Here is a 20,684-nt window from a genome sequence, read left to right as displayed (position 1 = left end):
CCTGAATAAGTATACTGTTAGTTTTGCAACTTTTTGAACTGAATTTGAATTGAATCACACTGTGGCCTTCTTCTGCAACTTAAATTTTCCCCTCGACTTTATATTCCTGAGATTAATCATCTTGCTTGCAGCTTTGCTCATTTATTTCCACTACTGACCAGTATTTTATTGAAAATTATACCACAATGTTATTTATCTTTTTTTCTTGATGAACACTTGGCTTGTTTTTAGTTACTTGCTGTTACAGTGCTACAAGTAACAAATCTTGTATGTATCTCCTGGTATAAATGCAATAGCATATTCACCTGGGCCTGAAATGGCTGGATCATGAGCATCTTCAGTCAACATTATTCCAAAATGGTTATATCATTTTGGAATAGAGTTCTAGTTGCTGTACAACCTCACCAACAATTGATATTCTCAGACTTAAATTTTTGGCTATTGGGCGGTTGACAAATGATGTCTCAGTGTGATTTCATTTTGTGTTTCAGTGATTAACAACAAGGTTAAGCGTCTTTTCCTATTTTTGTTTGTCATTTGTATTTCTCTTTGACAAAGTACCTATTCGGGTCTTTTGTCTCTTCGTCATTTTCTTATTGATTTTTAGGAGTACATTATATATTCTGAATACTATTCCTTTGTCAGTTATATGTATTACAAATATTTCTCCCAGTTTTTCACTCGTCTTTTTACTTTCTTTATGTAACTCCTGAATAACACAAGTTCTTAAAGTAGTTAAATTTATCAAACCTTTCTTTTATGGTCTTTGTTTTTTGTATCTAGTTTAAGAACTCCTTTACTATCCTGAGACCATAAAGATATTCAACATTGTCTTCTAAAAGTTTTATAGTTCTGTATCTCACTGTAAGTGAAACAAGTAGGAGAGAGGATTCTAAAAAACAAAACAAAACAAAAACAAAAACCTAGTTTTTGTTTGCTTTATATTTCCTTCATAATTTTCTTGCAGGTTTGTATTTTTCCTGGAGTTTGTATTGCTTTTCAGTTTTTTCCCATTGAGAGAAGAAATGGGTATCTTATTCCCCCTGTCATTAAAAATTTGAGCTTCTTAACCATTTTGTCTATAGCTTGAAGTGAATGCCAGTACTCTTCCTGAGGACACTCTTCTTTCTGTTCTAATCTGGCTAGGTGGCTGCTAGGACTACTGCACAGAAGTCAGTCTAATACTCCTGGTTAAATCCACTATTTCTTATACTGCACATCTTTCTCTTTCTTAGTTATCACTCTTTAACTTTGCTGGGGTACACAGCTTCCTTAGAAAAGGAACATGAAATATACACTTTCTGAGTCCTGCAAGTCTAAAAGTCTTTTTTTTAACCTCTCAATTCACAATCTGACTGACAATAGAATTCTAAATTCAAAATAACGTTTCCTAATGTGATACACAATTGATTGTTATATAACCCTAAAATAATTGGTTTCTTCCACTTCTTATACACTCTGCCAATCTGGGAAATGTACCAAAAGACAGCGTTGTTAAATATTCCACAACTTTTTTTATACTTACTATTTTTGTTTTAGAAAAGTTTCTTGGTTGATGCAAAATCCCAGTTATAGTGTCATGGAACTGGCATAAGAAAGCTTCCAAAACAAAGGCTTTCAAGAGGGAACTCTAATAAACAATCTTGCTAATGTTCTTGAATTAAGAGGAAAATATGCATTTTGTACACAATGCTTTTTAATTTAAAGTAAGTTAAGCTTAATTTAAAGTAAGTTACGCTTTCAAAAAAATGATTTTCCCTCCAAATATTGAAGGTATTACTGCATTGCCTTCCAGCCTCCTTCGCTTGGCTGCTGGGCCATCTGATTCTCATTGCCAAATCCGTTTTAAATCTGCATTTCTGGCCTGGTGGGGCGTATGCAATTTCCCTTCTTTCTCAGGTGGCGCTGCAGAGAAGGGCAGAGCAGCGCTCGCCTCACTGGAGCAGGAGAGACTTCCCCAGTAGAGGGCGTAGCCTGTGGGTGCTGGGTCTCGGTGAGCCGTACGCAACGTCAGAGACGGGAACAACCCTAGCCCCGCCCCTGCCGCCAGCGACGCGCTCTGATTGGAGGGAGGAACCATCACTTGGCAGCGCCGTTGGGGTAGGAGGAAGAGAGCTGGGCCGAAGGTGACGCTGAGGCGGCCGAGTTGCGGAAAGCGGAGTGGCCCCTGAGTGAAAGGGAGCCTCGGCAGCACTTCGGCCACTCTCCCCCATCTCTCTGCGGTGAATGGCGGCGGGATGGAGCACGAGGGAAGCGGCGCCAGCGGAGGCTCGGCCGGGCTCCTGCAGCAGATCCTCAGCCTGAAGCTCGTGCCGCGGGTGGGCAACGGGACCCTGTGCCCCAACTCCACTTCTCTCTGCTCCTTCCCAGGTACCAGCCCCGCCCCGCGCCTGCGCACTGCGCGCTCCGCCGCGGCCGCCCGGCTGTGCGGCGACCCTTCCCCGCGGACAGCCAGGGGCCCCGGCGCCCCGCCCGCTGGGGGCTGTTTTCCTCCTGGAAGGAGGTTCCCGCGCCCTCGGCCGAGAGCAGGGGCGTATAGTCTGTTGCTCCCGTCGCTCCTTCAGGCCGGGCCACCCCGAGCCCGCGCTGGGAGCGAGGTCGGAGGGAGCGGCCGCGGGTGGATCGGTCACTGAAGGGAGCTCGGCCACCACCCGAACTGGTCTTGCTCTTTGGAGTTTCCAGACGCCCCAGGTCCAGACCCGAACTCGACAGAGCCCTGGAGGCGGTCGTGCCGCCTTGTTTGGGGCGCGGGATGCGCCTGGCCGCTTCGGTCCGCGCCGGCCTCTTGGCTTCCGCAGCTCGGACGGCGAATCGTCCGGGCCAGGCGGAGGGGCAGTCAGCTCCCCGTCCCTTTGTCTCTGGTCTGGCCCAGCCCCTCTGCACCGGGAGGTTGTCTGCTGATCGCTCGCACCTGGTCCAAATCCGCCCACTCCACCGGCTTCGCTTTCTCGGAATCACTTTCTGAGACCTGTTGCCGAGTCTCCCGCTCATGCGTTCGAGATGTTTGACACAGCTGCTTTTTTAACCGTTCTTACCCCCGCTGGAGCCTCTGCTGGGCCTGATATTAGGGCTTTTCACATTTATAATACAAGATAGAAAGCTGTCTGTGCTCGCAGAGTTGAGAGGCGGAGAAATTACTGGGGAGGACTAAGAGAGGCTTTGAGGAGAGGGAACAGTTCTGTGTTGGACCTTTAAAGGCAAGAAGGCTCTCCAGCAAAGCTGACTGTTATCCTGACTTAGTAAACAATGAGAGGACGGGGCCCTAAGACCTGCAGGAGGAGGAGGGTTGGATTACTGACTGCAGTCGTGAACGAGGCACCTGTGATTTCTCATCCTCCGGGCGGCGACTGCCAGGCGCCATTCGGTGGACACCCGCGACTTGCGGTGTGTTACCTGCCTAGTGCTTTCCCGACAGGTTTGCGAAGTAGCTGATAATAACCATCTTGGGGCAGGTGCAGATGTTAGCTGGAAATCATGCCTAAAATGATAATCTGGCAGCTCACGTTGTTTCAGAAGGTACTAAGATCCCATTTGTCAGTGACAACGGAAATCTATGGCATTCTGGAGACACTGTCCACAAAAAGAAATGTTAATGCAGTCTGGAGGCACTCCTGGACCAGATTAGTCTGTTTTTGTTTGTTTCCTTATTTTTCCCCTAACTCTTTATTTAAAAGTTATTCAAACCTACTGAAAAATTGAGATGATAGTATAACAATATCCATATGTCCTTTGCTTAGATTCATTATTTTTATCTCTGGCTTTCTGTTTCTCTAAATAGGTATATGCATACACATGACATTTTTATTTTCTGCAGAACCATTTGAAAGGAAGTTACAGAAGTGATGGCACTTGATGCCTAATACTTCAGCTTGTATCTTTTGAAACAAGGACATTTTCTGTCATAGACAAAAAACCATATCTCACCCCAAAAATTTAACATTGATAGAATATTATGTAATGTACAGGCCTTATTTCATTTCCCAAGTTGTCCAAATAATGTCATTTATAGCTTTTTCTCTTTTTTTAAAAAAATTTCAGGATCGAATCAAGGACCACATATTGCCTTTAATTGTCATGTCTCTTTAATCTCCTTGAATCTAGAACAGTTTCTCCATCTTTGTTTTAATTTCTTTTTTTTTTTCCTAGGAAGGGTAGCCCTGAGCTAACATCTGCCAGTCTTCCTCTTTTTTCTGAGGAAGGCTGGCCCTGAGCTAACATCAGTGCCCATCTTCCTCTGCTTTATATTTGGGATGCCTACCACAGCGTGGCTTGCCAAGTGGTGCCATGTCCGCACCAGGGATCTGACCCGGTGAACCCTGGGCCGCCGAAGCGGACCGTGCGACCTTAACCACTGCACCACCGGGCTGGCCCCTGTTTTAATTTCTTGAGACTGATATTTTTAAGAGTCCAGGCTAATTGTTTTGTAGACTGTCCCACAATCTAAGTTAATCTGATTGTTTCTTCATGATTACATTCAGATTAAATATTTTTGGTCAGAATACTATCTACATAGGTGACGTCCACTTCTCAGTGCATCACATTAGGAGACATTTAGCTTCAATTTGTACCTTTATTGATAATGCGAAGTTTAGTCATTTGGTGAAGGTGGTGCTTATCAGATCTCTCCACTGTAAGGGTAACTTAATCCTTTAGTTCTTAATAAGTCATATGTGGGGTGATACTTAGAAACTGAATATTCTCTTCAGTCTGGCTTTTAGTTGCCTTGTCTTTCTCTAAGAAAAGATTGAGATAAGTAGATTTGGGATGAGAGTTTTAACATTATGTCATAGTAGAGAATCTGTCGCCATGGGAATTTTTTTGCTTTCAGAAATTGTTCTGAAAATATGAAACCGCAATATGTACTTGAGTTTATAGGTATTTCCATAAATAGGTAACTTGGGGGTTTTGATTCCTGGGGTCATTCATTCAGCAAACATACATTTGGCCAAGTGCAGGCCCTGGGCTGGGGGTATAAACATGCATGAGAGAGAGCCCTTGACCTCAAGTTTATCAGAATATGTTGGGTAAACACACTACCTCCCTGTTCTGTCTCATCTTAGCTGGAATGATGGATATAATAGGTATGTGAAATTTGGTTCTTTTTGAGGCACCAAAGCCTGCTGACAGTGAATTTCATTCATTGTCCTGAATCTGGAATAGTTTCTATTCTGGCCCCACAGAAAAGGTTATTTGCACGTTATGCCAACTCAGTATGGCAAAATCGTTGCTCTGAAATATTCTATGGTTTATCACCATCAGGAAGCTTTGAATTGATTTTTTTTTTAAACCTGCGTTTGCAATTTAGCCGTTGCAATTCTGCCTACCTCTCCTTATTCCAAGTTGTTCAAATTTCTTTTGTTGCTGTCATTTTTAACAAATCTGAATGTGAAAAACTTTGTATCAGGAATGACATTAACTTTCTGAAAGTATGAATTTTATTAAAATCCATGTCAAAGTGTATCTTGTGATAGTTAAGCTAAACTCCCCTAATGTTTTGGTTATGCCATTGCTGGAATCAAGAATGGGTCACGTTGGACCAGTTATTTATTCCCTCAGTCAGCAAGTATTTACTCAATGTCTGTTGTGTGCCTCTTATTTTCTAGGCACCAAATAAAGATGCTTAGTGAACAAAACAAAGGAGCTTTCATTCTAATGGGCAGAGAGAAAATAAAAAGATAAAATTAGGAAGTATGGAAAGGAACAGCTGGTGGTAAGTGAAGACAGGGTAGGGGGATAGTAAGTGGTGGGTCTTGTGTGTCAGGGTGGAATGTTCTTTTACTTAAGGTCACGAGGAAGCCCTTTATGGTGATGCCATCTGAAATCTGAAGGAAGCAATGAACACACCACGCAGCTGTTGAGAAGAGCATTCTGGGCAATGGGCAGAAGCCCTAGAGACCCTGGAACAGGAGTTTGCTTAAGAAACATGAAAGAGGGGCCGGCCTGGTGGTGCCGTGGTTAAGTTCGCACGTTGCACTTCTCGGCAGCCCAGGGTTCGCCGTTCTGATCCCGGGTGTGGACATGGCACCGCTTGGCAAAAGCCATGCTGTGGGAGGTGTCCCACATAAAAAGAACAGTGTGGGCAAGGTGGGGAGGAGGAGGTGAGGTCAGATCCCTGAGGGCGTTGTTGGAGGGTTTCGAGCAGAGGAGGGATGATCCTTCTTACTTTTTTTAAGTGTACAATTCATTGACTTTTAGTACATTTGCAGAGTTTGCAACCATCACCACAATCAACTTAGGATATTTTCATCACTCCAGTGAGCAATCTTGTACCCATTAGCACTGACTTTCTGGCTTTATGTGAATAGATGGAAGGCCAGATCAGGACAGACAAGATCTAGCCAGGCTAGGACCAAGAGAGCATTGAGGTGAGGCAGACCAGGGGGCACACTCAGAAACCAGGGATGAGAGGGCCGTCAGGCAGTAGTGTCAGGAGAGAGGGGGCAGCCCACAGTTGGTAGTCCCGGTGGGCAAGTCATCAATGTTAGGGAGGAGAGGAGGCGGGTCTCCAGGAAGAACTCACTGTTTTCCTTTACTCTCACACTACTACCACACTCACAACACTCCTGACACCAGATGTGTGGGTTTTCCACTCATCAGGCAATTCTGTGATGCCATCTGAGTGTCCTAAAATTCAGTTCAGTGTGACACCGTCTACCTGGAGTTAACATCAGATCCCACAGGTTAAGGCCTCAGACCCACAACCCTGCCCCCACCCCCGACTTGAGGCATCATTCGAAATTTCAAGTTGTTACCTGTGGTTTTGACCTACTGGCTATAAATCGAAGGTTCCCATGACCCCCTCCTTGAGTTCAATTAATTTTCTAGAGCAGCTCACAGAACTCAGGAAAGCAGTACTTAGTAGAATACTGGTTTATTACAAAGGATATTAAAGATACAAATGAATAGTCAGATGAAGAGATACTTAGGGCGGGATCCAGAAGGGTCCTGAGCACAGGAGCTTCTGTCCTTGTAGAGTTGGGGTGTGCCACCCTCCCAGCATGTATGTATGTTTACCAATCTAAAGCTCTCTAAACTCCATACTTTTTGGATTTTTATGGAGGCCTCATCACCTAGCCATGATTGATTATTAACTCCACTTCCATCCCCCTCCCCTCTCCCCAGAATAGGGAGTGGGGCTGAAAGTTCCAAGCTTATAGTCAATGGCTTGGTCTTTCTGGTGATCAGCCCCCATCCAGGAGCCCACTAAGTGTCACCTCATGAGAACAAAAGATGCTCCTGGAAATTCTAAGGGATTTAGGAGCTCTGTCAGATGCTCCTATCACTCAGGAAATTACAGGGGTTAAAGGAGCTTTGTGTCAGGAACCAGGGTCAAAGACTAAATATTAGAACAAAAGATTTTCTTAGCACCCCTATTTACAAGGGTTTGGGAGCTCTGTGTCAAGAAGCAGGAACAGAGACTAATATATATGCATTTCTTACTATTGCACAAGGGGGACAGATGGGGCCCCTGTCAGGTAGGTGGGGTTTGGTAAGAGAGCGGTCTCACAGTGGGCAGAGTGGAGAGATGCAGGCTGATGGGCAGTTAGCATCAAGGCAGTCCAGCATCAAGTTCCAGGACCAGGTGGGACTACGGTTCCCAGCAAGGCTGATGTGGTCTGCTTAGAACCCTGGCTTTGGAGGAACTGGCCATGCTCATGCAGTTGCTTGAGCTGGAACATAAGGTCAGAGTGGGGCCTGCTGAAAGAGGATGGCCAAGTACTGAGCCTCACGCTGCCCACTTGGCTTAGACTCCTTCCATTCCTGCTGATTGGGGCCAGGTTGGTCTTGAGGCCTTGTCTGGAGATTAGGGGACTCAGCTGTGGAGGCTGGAGGGCCAGCGAGCCGGCCGTTACAAACCCCTTTGTTAATACAGAACTCACCTACTGGATTCTGCAATCTGTGTGGCTTTTCTTTAACGGAGATGTCTGTCTGAAAAGTAGATTCTTAAAGATATAAACTCCATGTGGGCAGGGATATTTGTCTTTTTGTTTTTTCACTCATATAGAATGGGCTCAAATATGGGATTGTTGAATGAATGAACTCTTAGTCCTTGTATTAGTCTTGTTCTACTGTAACTTACCACAAATTTAGTGGCTTAAAACAACACAGATTTATCATCTTAGAGTTCTGGAGGTCAGAAGTCCAAACTGGATCAGCAGAGCTGCATTCCTTCTCCTTCCTTCATTCCTTCTCCTTCCCTCATTCCTTCTCCTTCCTTCATTCCTTCTCCTTCCTTCATTCCTTCGTAGAAGGCTCTATGAAGAATTGGTTTCCTTGCCTTTTCCAGCTTCTGCAGGTCACCTGCATTCCTTTCTCCTCCTTTAAAACGAGCAGCATAGCATCTTCAAATCTGACTCTGACCTTCCTGCCTCCCTCCTACAAGGACCCTTGTAATTACATTAAGCCCGCCTGGAACATCCAGGATACTCTCCCATCTCAAGACCCTTAATCTAATCATATCTGCAAACTCCCTTTTGCCATATAAGGTCACATATTCACAGGCTCTGGGGATGAGGATGTGGACATTTTTGGGACCCATTGTGCCACCAGTGCTTAATCTGATTTCTCCTTATAATCTTTCATTACAGATTAGTTATCTGGTTTATTCTTCAGCATTGAAGTGATGCGACTTTAGCTGCCAAGGTAAACAAAGCTGAAGCTAATGCACTTGATTTGAAACAGTGAGACCAGGAAATACTGTAAGATACGTAGCAAAGATTTTTGACTGTGTGTTGAGCCAGGGAAATGAAAAGTAATATATGATGATCAATAAATCGCTATTAAATTGATGGCAAATTAAGGTGCAGTAGATTAAAGGGAAATCACTTAGTTTTTTAAAAGTGTTTTATTGATTGGCGTTTGCCTTTGCTATTAAGAGTCCTGTAATCCATCCATCTGCAAAGTCTTTTATAAACTGTACTACTCATCTAATATAATAAAGCCTTTTTTCCTACTTAAAGTGAGTTAGACGATGCTATATAAAATATGTAGGCACTGAGGTAGCTAATGGATGTAGCTCGCGGTTGTAGGAGGGTGCCGTGTGCGTCCGCTTCTCAGGGAAGTGCTGACTTACTATGCCAGATCTTGTTCATAAATAGGCCTTCCAGCTCTTAGGAAAATTGAGATGTGGGTTGGTAGCCTAGCAGGCCTCCTTGGGCAGGTGCTGTGCTCCCAGGGAAGTGGGAACAGGTGAGTGTTGGTGTCTTAGTTGCTAGGGCTGCTGTAACAGTATACCATAGACTGAGTAGCTTAAACAACAGAAACTTATTTTCTCACAGTGCTGGAGGCCGGAAGTCCAAGATCAGGGTGGCCGCATAGTCCTGTTGTGGTGAGGGCCCTCTTGGGCTCCTTCTTGATATTTCCTCACATGATGTGGGGTGAGGGGGAATATGAGACACAAAGAAATCTCTTTCCTCCTCTTCTTATAGGGCCACAGTCCTATCAGATTAGGGCTTCAACATGTTTGTTTGGCGGAACATAATTCAGTCCATAGCAGTTGAATAGCACACCTGAGTGTCTGGACCCACTTTTACTGAAGTTCCCAACGTAGTGTGTCTCTGGCAGACCCAGGCCTCACCTCCCAGTTCACTGCCCTGATGGTTCTGTGGCAGCCGGTAAGAAGCCAAGCTCCAGCCGTGCCTTGAGTTGCTTCGGAAAGCGGTGCTTGTCTCTAAAACTTGGGGAGCTCCAGCAGAAGCCCTGCAATGGCAGGGCCCGGGGGTGGGCCGAGCTCAGTAGTGGCAGACAGCAGCCAGGGTGGCAATTGCTCGGAGTTCTTGGAGGCAGGTTTGTATCCCATTTGTCTATCCCAGGGCACTGGCATTCCTGGTGCCATCAGAGAGCTTTCGGCACACCAGATGGTGTTGTGGAGGTCAGAGTCTCTGAGTGATTTGGGGAGGAGCTGGTGAGGACAATGGGATTGAAGATAGGGTTCCTGCTTTGGAAGGGAAGTGCATGGTGCTGTGCTGTGGCTTGAGGATAAGCTAGTGGTGGGTAGTGTTCCAGGGGGCCTTAGGCTGGAGAGGCCAGGCTTCTGTCACTGAGCCAGGGTACAATAATAGCAGCTGCTCAGGCAGGAGCGATCGGTAGGTGCCAGAGACCAGGCAGATGCACACTTATTGGGGAGCAGCAGTACCTGGACTCCAGATGCTGCGACCCGTGGAGCTGCTGCCAGGAAGAGAGAGCCAGTCTCCTGGGCAGTAGAAGCAAGAATAGCAGCTGGCCCGAGGCTGGAAAGGAGGCAGCAGTAATGGAGGTTTGTTCCTGAAGAGGATGGGGACTCAAACCTGGAGGACGGAGAATCCTGCCTGCAATTTCTGATCAACACTATTGACTGGAAAGATGGTTTTTCTTTGGTGGAACAAGGGCAGTAGTTAGTATGCATATATATTTTTTTATGTTATATATTTAATTTTTAAGCTTAGGACGTTACTATTTAATCACTTTATACTCCATATTGTGTGATTTAAACTTGTGTTAACAATTTTCCAAACACTGTCAAACAAAATAGACCAGTTTCAACAGTATTATAAAATTATTCTCAAGGTGTATCTTGTTCGGCAGAAAGAAAAAACATCTCACAAATGGTTTGAAACCTTTTGTAGCTATCTAATAGTTTTTCACCAGAACAAAAATGCCAAAACACGCCCAGTCGTTTGTTATTTTTAATAAGCATTGAGCCCTAGATGGGGCACCTCTGATGCTTTTATTCAGAGCCTTTCACCCAAAACAAGACCTACGCATCCTAATTTAGGTGTATGTAGAATATGGTCTTAATTCAAGCTTTATTTGACTTAAAATGAGCAAAGAATGAGTGCAGTGCTTAGTGACAATGGCAAGGGTTGTTGGGAGGGATTTGGCCCCCAGCCGTTATCTCCATTAGCCCCTAAACACCACCCCCTCCATAAGAATAAGAAATTGATCTAGGAAAAACCACACACAACACTATGCTTACAACTCAAATACAGCTTCAAGAAAAGCGCCTGGTCCTTCCCCAGCTCCACTCTCCCCGAGCTAACTGACGCTCCTCATTGCTCTCTAATTGTTCATCCCAATCCCACCAACTTTCTGGAACAGTTCTTTTTAAAACAAAAGCTTTGGGGTTTTTTAATCAAAGTAAAAAGTGAATTGTCATCAACCCTCTCCCCAACCCATCCTGCTCCCCAGAAATAACAATTTTCTGGAGTTTAACATACACCAAGAGGTGGCACAGAGGATGAGGGTGTGGCCTCGGGAGTCAGCGGTGAACCTGAGCTCTGCCTCGAGCTGCCACGTGGGCTCCGGCAAGTCTCCTCACCTCCCCGTGCCTCAGTTCCCTCATCTGAGAGCTAGGGATATTAATAATAGGTATCTCATAGAATTATTTAGAGGATTACACGAGTTGATATTTGTAAAGCACTTAGAACAGCGCCTGTGCATGTCATAAATATTTATTAAACAAACATATGTCCAGACTTTTCAGTACAAAGAAGTATTTACACACACATTTGTTTCTTTTGTTTGTTTTTTGTTTTCCCAAAAATGGGATCTTATTCCGCATAGTATTCTGCAACTTGCTTTTTTTACTTACCACTGTGGCTTGGGCATCTTACCCATCAGTATTTAAAGATCTGTCTCATGATTGTGTAATGTTCTATGACGTGGATGCACCAAAACATGTTTCACAAGTCTTGCATTGCTAGACATGCAGTTGGCGTCTAGTTTTTGCCATTACTGCCTGGAACTCTTGTGACCTCGTCCCTGCCTACATGTGTATTCCTTTAGGACGCATTACTGGATGTAAAATCGCGTGGCAAAGGGTACATACATTTGACTTTTTTGGACACCCACTTCCAAATTACCCTCCAGAAAGGTTTTCTAGTTTGTATTCCTGCTGGGGGTAAGGTGGGACCTGTGAAGTAATGTCCTGACAACCCTTCACTGCTCAGAACCTTTAATGGTACTTCCAGGCTTTCGCATTCAAGTCCCTAGTCTGGCCTTCAAAGCCCACTGTAATGTGCCCCTATCTGTCTTTGCAGCTTTAACTGCTATTACTCTGAGAAACCCTCGGCTTCAGTCAAGCCAGTGGTTTTTTTGTTTTTCTGGGTTTTTGGAGGAAGATTAGCCCTGAGCTAACTACTGTCTATCCTCCTCTTTTTGCTGAGGAAGACTGGCCCTGAGCTAACATCCATGCCCATCTTCCTCTACTTTATATGTGGGACGCCTGCCACAGCATGGCTTTTGCCAAGCGGTGCCATGTCCGCACCCGGGATCCAAACCAGCGAACCCTGGGCTGCTGAGAAGCAGAACGTGCAAACTTAACCGCTGTGCCACCGGGCCGGCCCCAAAGCTAGTGGTTTTTAATCAGGGCAATTTTGCCCCCAAGGGACATTCAGCAATTTCTGGAGATATTTTTGGTTGTCACAACTGGGGGAAAGAGTGTTAGTGGCATCTAGTGAGTACAGACCAGGGGTGCTGCTCCACATCCTACACTGCACAGGACAGCCCACCACAACAAAGCTTACCTGGTCCACATGTCGGTGGTGCTGTGGTCAAGAAACCCTGAATTAAGCTTTTGACTGATCTCTAAAATTGCCTGTTACTTACCTGCCTCTGGTGCAGGGGTGGACAACAGATTTTCTCTACTGCGACACCTTCACTACTTCCATATGGGTAGTTAAAGAGCTGTCATGAGAATTCTAAAGCCTTGCCTGGGCTCCCTGGGGGAAATGCTACAACTGCCATTTGCCAAATTATACAGTCGGGAGGGCAGGATGGTATCTCCTCTTTTTTTGAATTTTCCAAGCTGTCTCATGCACAGGTTTGTATATATAGTTGGTGATCAAGTATTTTAACGTTGCCTGAATTAATGTCATCCTGAGAGTGATTAGAGGTTCTCTGTAGGAACTAGCTCCTCTTCTAACATGCCCCCTTACTTGCCATTTGTCTTTAAGCCAAACATATATATTTTCTGGTATTTATTTCATATCTTAAAGAGCTCTGATATCCTAATAGGCAACGGGTTGATATTTACTGTATTGACTTGAAAATGATTGTTGTACAGCTTTTCCATTTTAGAAGACTGAATAATCAGAAAGTCTGGAAAGATCAACAGGTATTGATCGCACAGTACCCTATCAATGGTACTTATGCTTGTTCATCTTATAGGAGGGAAATTATTTAGGTCAATATTCAAATCTGGGTGAACCTTTTTTCAGTGTTAGAGTAGAGCTGGCTTGTCAGAGGTTGGCAGACTTTCTGTAAAGGCCAGGATGGTACATATTTTAGGCTTTGCGGGCCACGTGGTCTCTGTACTGTTTCAGCTCCACTCTTGTAGCTTGAAAGCAGCCAGAGACGAGAGTTAATGAATGGGGGTGGCTGTGTTCCAGTAAGACTTTATGCACAAAAACAGTTGGTGGCCATAGTTTGCTGATCCCTCTAAAACCATCAATATTTGGATATTTGATTGATGAACTGACATTGCAACTGAGTGGTTTTGAAAATGAAATAACTGAGTATAATGACTACCCCTTTGTGACGATTGCCCTGGAAAAGGCAGTGATTTGTGACCTCTCTTTGCTTTCCCTTGTAGAGATGTGGTATGGTGTGTTCCTGTGGGCACTGGTGTCCTCTCTCTTCTTTCATGTCCCTGCTGGATTACTGGCCCTCTTCACCCTCAGACATCACAAATATGGTAGGTTCATGTCTGTAAGCATCCTGTTGATGGGCATCGTGGGACCAATTACTGCTGGAATCTTGACAAGTATGTTAGACATTAAAATACCAGTCAAAACGTTTGATATGACTAGTCAGTTAATTTCAGGACCATTTTATAAACATGTCTGAGTGGAATAAAGAAAAAAGAGTGGCCTTTAACCACAGGTCCTGTTTTTTTATATATTGTTTTTTTCCTCATTCCCAACCCCCCATTATTTGGCTAACATGTTTGACTTCCTGAGTCAGACTTTCGCTGGCTTCAGAAAACCTTAAGTTAAGCTTTGTGAGATAGGTCACTAGCAAAAGAAAGATATTTGTCTTCTGGAAGCTACTACTCCTTTCTCATCAGCTGTCACTTGAGTAATGGCACCACAAGATTGTTGATGAATTACTTCCACTCATTCAGGTGTGATTAAGGACTGAAGAATAATTCTAATGACAAGAATTCTTGTTTAGAAAAGTACCTAGTTATTTTTTTCCCCTCAAGACTTTCTGAATAAAAATTGGAGTAACATATTATAAATTATTTTTACCTAGTTTTTTTTTTTTGGCCTTTGCTGATGTCATAGGGATGAAAATAAGTTTAAATCATTTTTAAGCTCATAATTAAATATAAAATGTATATTTTATATAAATTAAAAATTATAAGAAAGCAAAAATTAAAATCTTCCATTGCTGCATTCCTAAGTATAAGCACAGTTTGCATTTTAGTATGTGCTTTCAGGCTTTTTTTTAGATATACGTGTAAACATAAACACATTCTTAAAAAAATAGACACAATATTCCTCCTACTTTGTAACTGTTTTTTTCACTGTGAATTTAAGCTGCTTGAGCTTCAAGCAGAAAGCTCCTTCTGTTTCTTGACTTGGGTTTTTTTGGGACAGAGTGGCCTCGTTTCTCTGTGTTCTGTAGATGGTGAAAACCTTTGTGGTACCAGAGGGAGGAAGCCAATTTTCTCCTGTCTGCATAAGGAGTTTCCATAACTGGCCTGTACAGCATTTTTAACTAGATCACCTACTGCTGTCTTTAGGGACCCTCTGCTCCAGTTTCCTTGCTGGATTACTGGCCCCTAGGCCCTATTTTAGACTTCTCATCAGTAAAATAAGGATAATACCACCCACCTCATATGCTGTGTGATGATTAAATCAAATAATGTATGTACAAAATATTTAACAGAATATCTAACGTAGTGACTGTGCAGTAAATGCTGTGTTCATTCTGTCTTTAAGACTCTAGTGCATAGAATCTATTGCCTTCCCGTTTTGCTGCTCCTTCTGGTTTGCTTTTTCTTTTCTTCCCTTCATCATCATCCAAATCCCACATTAGGGCCCAGTTCAAGTTCCTTAAGCTTCTTTCTACCCAACCCACTTTTTTGGGGGCCAAATTACGAAGGGGCCCAGTGGAACAGGTGCTTTTCAGACTTTAGTTGCACAGTGTATATGCACTGCCAGGGGAGGTGGGCATTTCAAAGTCACAAATGTTCCAGGCAACCAACTCAGGTATTGGTTAATATTGTCCTTTCTTCTTCTTAGAATATGTTAATATACCCTCACATCACATTTATAAAATGTGTAGACATTTGATTGAGGTACTATATATTGTCTTGAATTCAAAATCTATTTCATGCCTGTGCTTTCTGTCTTGTGTCCCCAGCTAAATTCTGAGTACTATGAGAATAGGGATCATATCTTAAAAGACGTAGATGTAAATAAATATTTGAATGAATGAATACACTGTGACCAGGGAGAATTTTGTGTGGAACATTTCTGGGGGAGGATCATCTGGGAACTTTTGGTCTGTTCTTTTCAAATTAGTGCAATCTTGACTTTTTTGAGAGAATGCTGAGTCCCTGCAGCAATGCAAATGTGTACCTGGGTAGATAGAGAGGTTGTTAGTGTTCGTTTTGTGTACGCAGTTTCTAGGAAGCTGTAGTGACTAACGTAATAAAAACAGTTAATGGCCTGGGGAACAGGGAGGAATCCCTGAGGATCTCTCCCCTCACGCCCTTTGAACTAATAGCAGCTTTATAGGTTTAGGGTCCCCCTCTCTTCCTTTTCCCGCCCCTCTCCTCCTGCTCCATCCATTTCTTGAAGGGAACTGAGTATAGTAGAGGTGGAATGGGGATTCCCTGTGGCTTCTCCTGAAATATTTCTTGCTCAGTCTCACACAGAAGATTCTTTGTCATTTATTGCCAAGAATTTATTCAGTACCTGCTAAATGCATGGGCAATAAAGAGATGTTGTTGAGTTTGTAATCAGGTCACGTGGAAATTGCAGTCTTTGTGATTTGGGTTATGACTTCCAGATGATTTTATTCAATAAATCTCAGTTATAAGGAGTCGCTTTTCGACATCTAAAAGCACATATCAGTGATATGCAAACCATATAGAGAATACTTAAAGCCTAGAGCAGTCAGCAAAAAGAATAGAGAAAACAAAACATTTGTATAATATTTAAATCTTAGTGTAAAAAATCTGGACTAGTTTACTTGTAGTAAGTTTTAAGTGTTATATTTTCCTGCTTATGTTAACCTTGTTTTTTTTTAACACTCCTGAATTTTTGGACAGGTGCAGCAATTGCTGGAGTGTACCGAGCCGCAGGAAAGGAAATGATACCATTTGAAGCCCTCACCTTGGGCACCGGCCAGACGTTTTGTGTAGTGGTGGTCTCCTTTTTGCGGATTTTGGCTACTCTATAGCATACACCCTCCAGCTACGATGTCGAACCTACGCTTTTATAGACTCCTCCAAAAGAATACGTTATGGAATGTAGTGTTTTCTTAGTTCTCCAAATGGAAGCAACTCGGATGAAAAAGTATGTGAAGAACAACACCTCAGCCCTTCCTTAGTTTGAAGCTCCGAGAATCGAAGTGAAGATCTTTCTGAACTCCTATTGTTTTCAACCAAAGCAAATCAAGTTTCTTGGGCTTTTTCTTTTTTTTTTTTTGGTGGATAGTTAAGCCATTTTCCAGGTGCACCTTTACCCAAGCCAGGTCCACAGTGCTTCTGGGTTGGCATCCTTCGCACTGAAACGTACAATATCTGTGAGAAAATGCAATGTTGCATATTTCATGGAAACTGTGGAAATTTTTGGTTTATTTCTGAGCAGAGTAGACATACTAAAATCTTATTTGGTCTAATCTTGATTAAAATTTGGCAGACTCTTCTTCTGATACACCTTCATGACAGTCAGTGCCAAGTAGGTTTCGGTTGAGTACCGCTTTGAGAACAAAAACAGGAAAAAAAATCTAGAACACAAGTAGTGGCTTTCAGTCCACTATTTAAAGAAAAAGATACCTACTGAAAGATGTGACATTTTATGGATAACTCTCTTGACCTCTAGTTATTTAATATATTTTAAGACGTGAATTTGTTGTTTTTTAAGTTTTGTCAAAATAAGCTAGCTAATTGAGACTTTTTTTTTCAGAATTCCTATACCACTATTTCCTATCACTTTCATTCTATTAATTTTATTTAGTTTAATTGGGAACATACCTCATGAAATAGCTCCAGTTAAAAATTTTAAGCCAGATTGGTTAGGATATTCTTTTTAACATTGAGGCACACAAAAAAGATACTTAAATATTCTGTTAGTTTTTTGTAGTGACTTTGGTTTATTAATGGCGTTTGAAAAAACTGTGGAAGTGCAGCTTAAAGTAGAGTTTCTGGTCACTGATTTCTTAGTCTTAATGTGGTTACCGAGTGGCGAGTCTTCAGCCCACTTTGACAGTATTGGGTGTCACTCCCAGAAAGTGCCTAAAGTTGAATTTTCACAGCTCTCTCCACTGTGCACTATACATTCTCCTTCAAGGGAATTTGTATCCTTAAAGAGAATTAAATATCGAGAGTCTTTTAAACCCAATTTTAGCTATTTTAATTTTTCTTCTACTACCTAACTTTCTTTTTCATTGAAAGGCCTGAAAACTGTGATCTTCAAAAGAGATAGGATTGCAAAAATTATCTAACTTGATCCTTACCACCTAAACTGTTTTGTATGGAGTACAATCAGTGTTGTTTTCTGTTTTCAAAATAGTTTCTGGTAATTAAGTCTGACATTTTAAAGGAAAGTTTTCATTGTGAGAGTCAGGCTAAGAGCCCATGAGGTCATGTGCACATGAATGTATCTCTTCCAATTAGAGCAATATGCACTCAGCTTCTGATTAAAAAATAGCCAAGAGGACCAATTTAACCAGAGATAGTCCAAGAGAAAAATTACAAAGGGATCATAAAAATTAACTGGATATTTTCTTTGAATAGGCCATTAGCCCACTTATCAAAATTATAGTGACACATACTCAAGACCAAGTGGAAAATTACAAGTAGAGCTGGAACGCAGGCAAATGTCCTTACAAATTCCCCAACAAGATTACCCTCCAAGTGCTCAAATCTTCCTTTGAAGCAAATTTTAAGTCTTTAGTTAAAGACTCCATTTTTCAGTTCAAGGAGTTGTGATTTTGAAAAGTAGCCCTTCAGTTTAAGAAATTTTGGGATATTGTATCCTTTATTATAAGAAATGATTTTAAAAATCTCTATTGAAGGATGCTTCATAGCGTTCTCATCTAAAACATTCTTTTGGATAGAATTTCACAAATTGAACATGAACAGGGCCAGAGGTGGGTGGGCCCCTCCCCCTGAATACTAATTTTTGAACATATTGATCCATGATTTGAATGTTTGGTTATTTTTCCTTTAGAGCCAAGACACAAAAATGAATGCATTTTGAAAGATGTCTTTGTTTCCATCTGTTTCTTGCTTGCTATATTTTGATTATCCACTCTTTTTAAAAACTTCAAATATAAAATGTTGTGTACCTTCAAATTACTGAATGCTTCATCCATCCCACTATGTGAACATTCTCTTGTGAATAAATGTTATATAGACTTTATACAGATTGAGCTTTGTAGCTTGAATGTTTTCAGGGAGAAACTATTTGATAAAGTATGTCTGTTATCTCTCGTTTTTGTTGTTTTTAAATTTCTCGTCTCAAATACACAATTATTTGGGGGTGGTTGTTCAGATGAAAAAATATTGGCATTTATGTTGAAAATTTTATTTTACCATATATAGTTTTTTGAGAATTTTTGCCAACAACTGGCTTTCTTAGAGACATATGCAACCATCCCTCCCCAGCTCTGCACCCACCCTTTTTTTATGCAGAGGAGGGAGGCAACCCCCAACCATAAAAGCTGATTTCTGGATTCTTTGATAGAGGGATTTGGAAGCCATTTCATGAAAACTTAAGTCCATCTACAGATGCGTAACGAAGATCCCAAGAGAAAGATGTCTCTTTGTGCTATTAACTCTTATTTTTGCATCAAAACATTACTCCTTAGGAAATGTCTAAAGTAGTGAGAAAAAGTTCATGCAAATAACTACCTTTAAACCCTTGTGTTTTTTAATTTTTTAAATTGTGTGTTGGCTTTTGATTCCACTGTCCTTTCTGACTGCTCTGGTTTGAATTAAGTTCTTACAACATCTGCACTGCATACCAGTCTTCCCTAAGAACCCATTTCCTGGAATGTGAAGCCCTGGTGCCATTAGCTCTCCAAACGCAGAAAGTTTTGTGTATGTGCATTTCTTTTCTGTGCACTCTGTGAGGCTGGTTGTGACTAAAATCAGCTTAACTTTTTGTATTAGATTATTTCACTAACTGCTACAAAGTGATCAAATCTTTGTACAATAGAAAATTATTTAAATTTTATTTTTCTACTGACATTTCTAATTCTGGTATAAATGTTTATCAATAAAGAATTACTTCCAATTCTGTGAACCGGAACTGTTATTTCTTTTTCAGTGGCCAGTGAATTTAATCTTTTGTTATAAAGTTGTCTGACTTAAGTTTTTGGGTTTTTTAAATGACTTACTACTTAACATATATGTTTATATTTCTTTTATGTTCCACTTCGTACTAATTTATGGTAAAATTCTTGTTCAAAGATGTGATTAAACTGTACTTACACGTGAACTTGAGTCTTACTAACTCCACTCTGTGGGCTGTATATTACCACCAAGAAGCTTTTGTATGATTACACACTGGGATGGCTGAAAACTGATACAGTGTGTGAAAAAATTTATTTCAATTGTAAGTCCACATGAAGAGAGGCTCCAAAGTTAGTTTAGGACCCTCTCTGACATAAATCTTTTTCTGCTCTGCCATTTTCAGCAAATTGCATTATCCAAATTGCATTGTCCATGATCACAAGATGACTGCTGCTGTGTCAGGCATTGCAGATGGAAATAGTGTCTGGCAGGAGACTACCCATCCATTCTCCATTTTTCTTTTTTTTTTTTTGAGGTATAATATACAGTAAAGTACACAAATCTTAGATAGCTTGATGAATTTTTACATATTTATACACTTAACGTGACCACTACTCAGATCAAGATACAGAATGTTTTTGGCACCCCAGAAAGATAGATGCAGAGTTCAGCCACAAGTCCCCAAGATCATATGTATCCTGGACCCAACAAAGGAGGGACTTCTCTTTCAATTTTCTAAAAGGTGATAACCCAAGATTAGACAGTGGAAAGAGACGATGGTGAATGAGTGGTGAAAGGTGCTGAGTTTGGCAGAGAGGAGCCCATAAATTATTGCCAGTAATAGTAAACCAGGAATTTGGGGAGATTTGTACTGTGGCCAACTGGAGAGCCCTGTCTAAAGCCATTGCCCAGTTCTGGCCTATTTCTGCTTTTTGGGATTATGAGCCCAGAGTTGCCAGATTCTCCAGTTTTTCAAGGGAAGTTGGAAATCAAGATTATTTGAAATCTCAAGTTTTTAAGTCCTGGCAATTAATTTAAATTCATGCAAAATGCTTTTCAGGTCAAATGTTGCATGTCTTAAAGGTGGATTTGGCCTGCTAACCGATTTTTGACCTCTTTACTAAACTACTTGACAATACAAAATAGTTCCTCCCCTGGTTAACCTTAAAGTGGTTGGAAATTTTGTGAATTTGAACAAATGCATGGAGTGCTAATGAGCTGTGAAGAGGAC

The 20,684-nt window shown here is 41.9% G+C and overlaps 1 protein-coding gene across 2 annotated transcripts; it reads left to right on the top strand.

The window, feature by feature from the left end:
* The first annotated feature begins 1,910 nt into the window (after positions 1-1,910).
* Positions 1,911-19,463, top strand: TMEM170A (transmembrane protein 170A). Of its 2 annotated transcripts, none has more exons than XM_046683805.1 (3): positions 1,911-2,370; positions 13,571-13,741; positions 16,262-19,463. In XM_046683805.1, the coding sequence occupies exons 1-3, from the start codon at positions 2,238-2,240 to the stop codon at positions 16,390-16,392; spliced, it is 435 nt and encodes a 144-aa protein (XP_046539761.1). In that variant the 5' UTR covers positions 1,911-2,237; the 3' UTR covers positions 16,393-19,463. The 2 variants fall into 2 exon arrangements, with proteins under 2 accessions (XP_046539761.1, XP_046539762.1); XM_046683806.1 differs by having other exon boundaries at positions 1,918-2,370; positions 13,571-13,672.
* Positions 19,464-20,684: the final 1,221 nt, after the last annotated feature.

The sequence above is a fragment of the Equus quagga genome, chromosome 13, assembly GCF_021613505.1.
Source record: "Equus quagga isolate Etosha38 chromosome 13, UCLA_HA_Equagga_1.0, whole genome shotgun sequence".
In the NCBI taxonomy this organism is placed as follows: Eukaryota; Metazoa; Chordata; class Mammalia; order Perissodactyla; family Equidae; genus Equus; species Equus quagga.
Note: the sequence above shows the minus strand (reverse complement) of the source record. Positions and strands in the feature narration are given on the sequence as shown.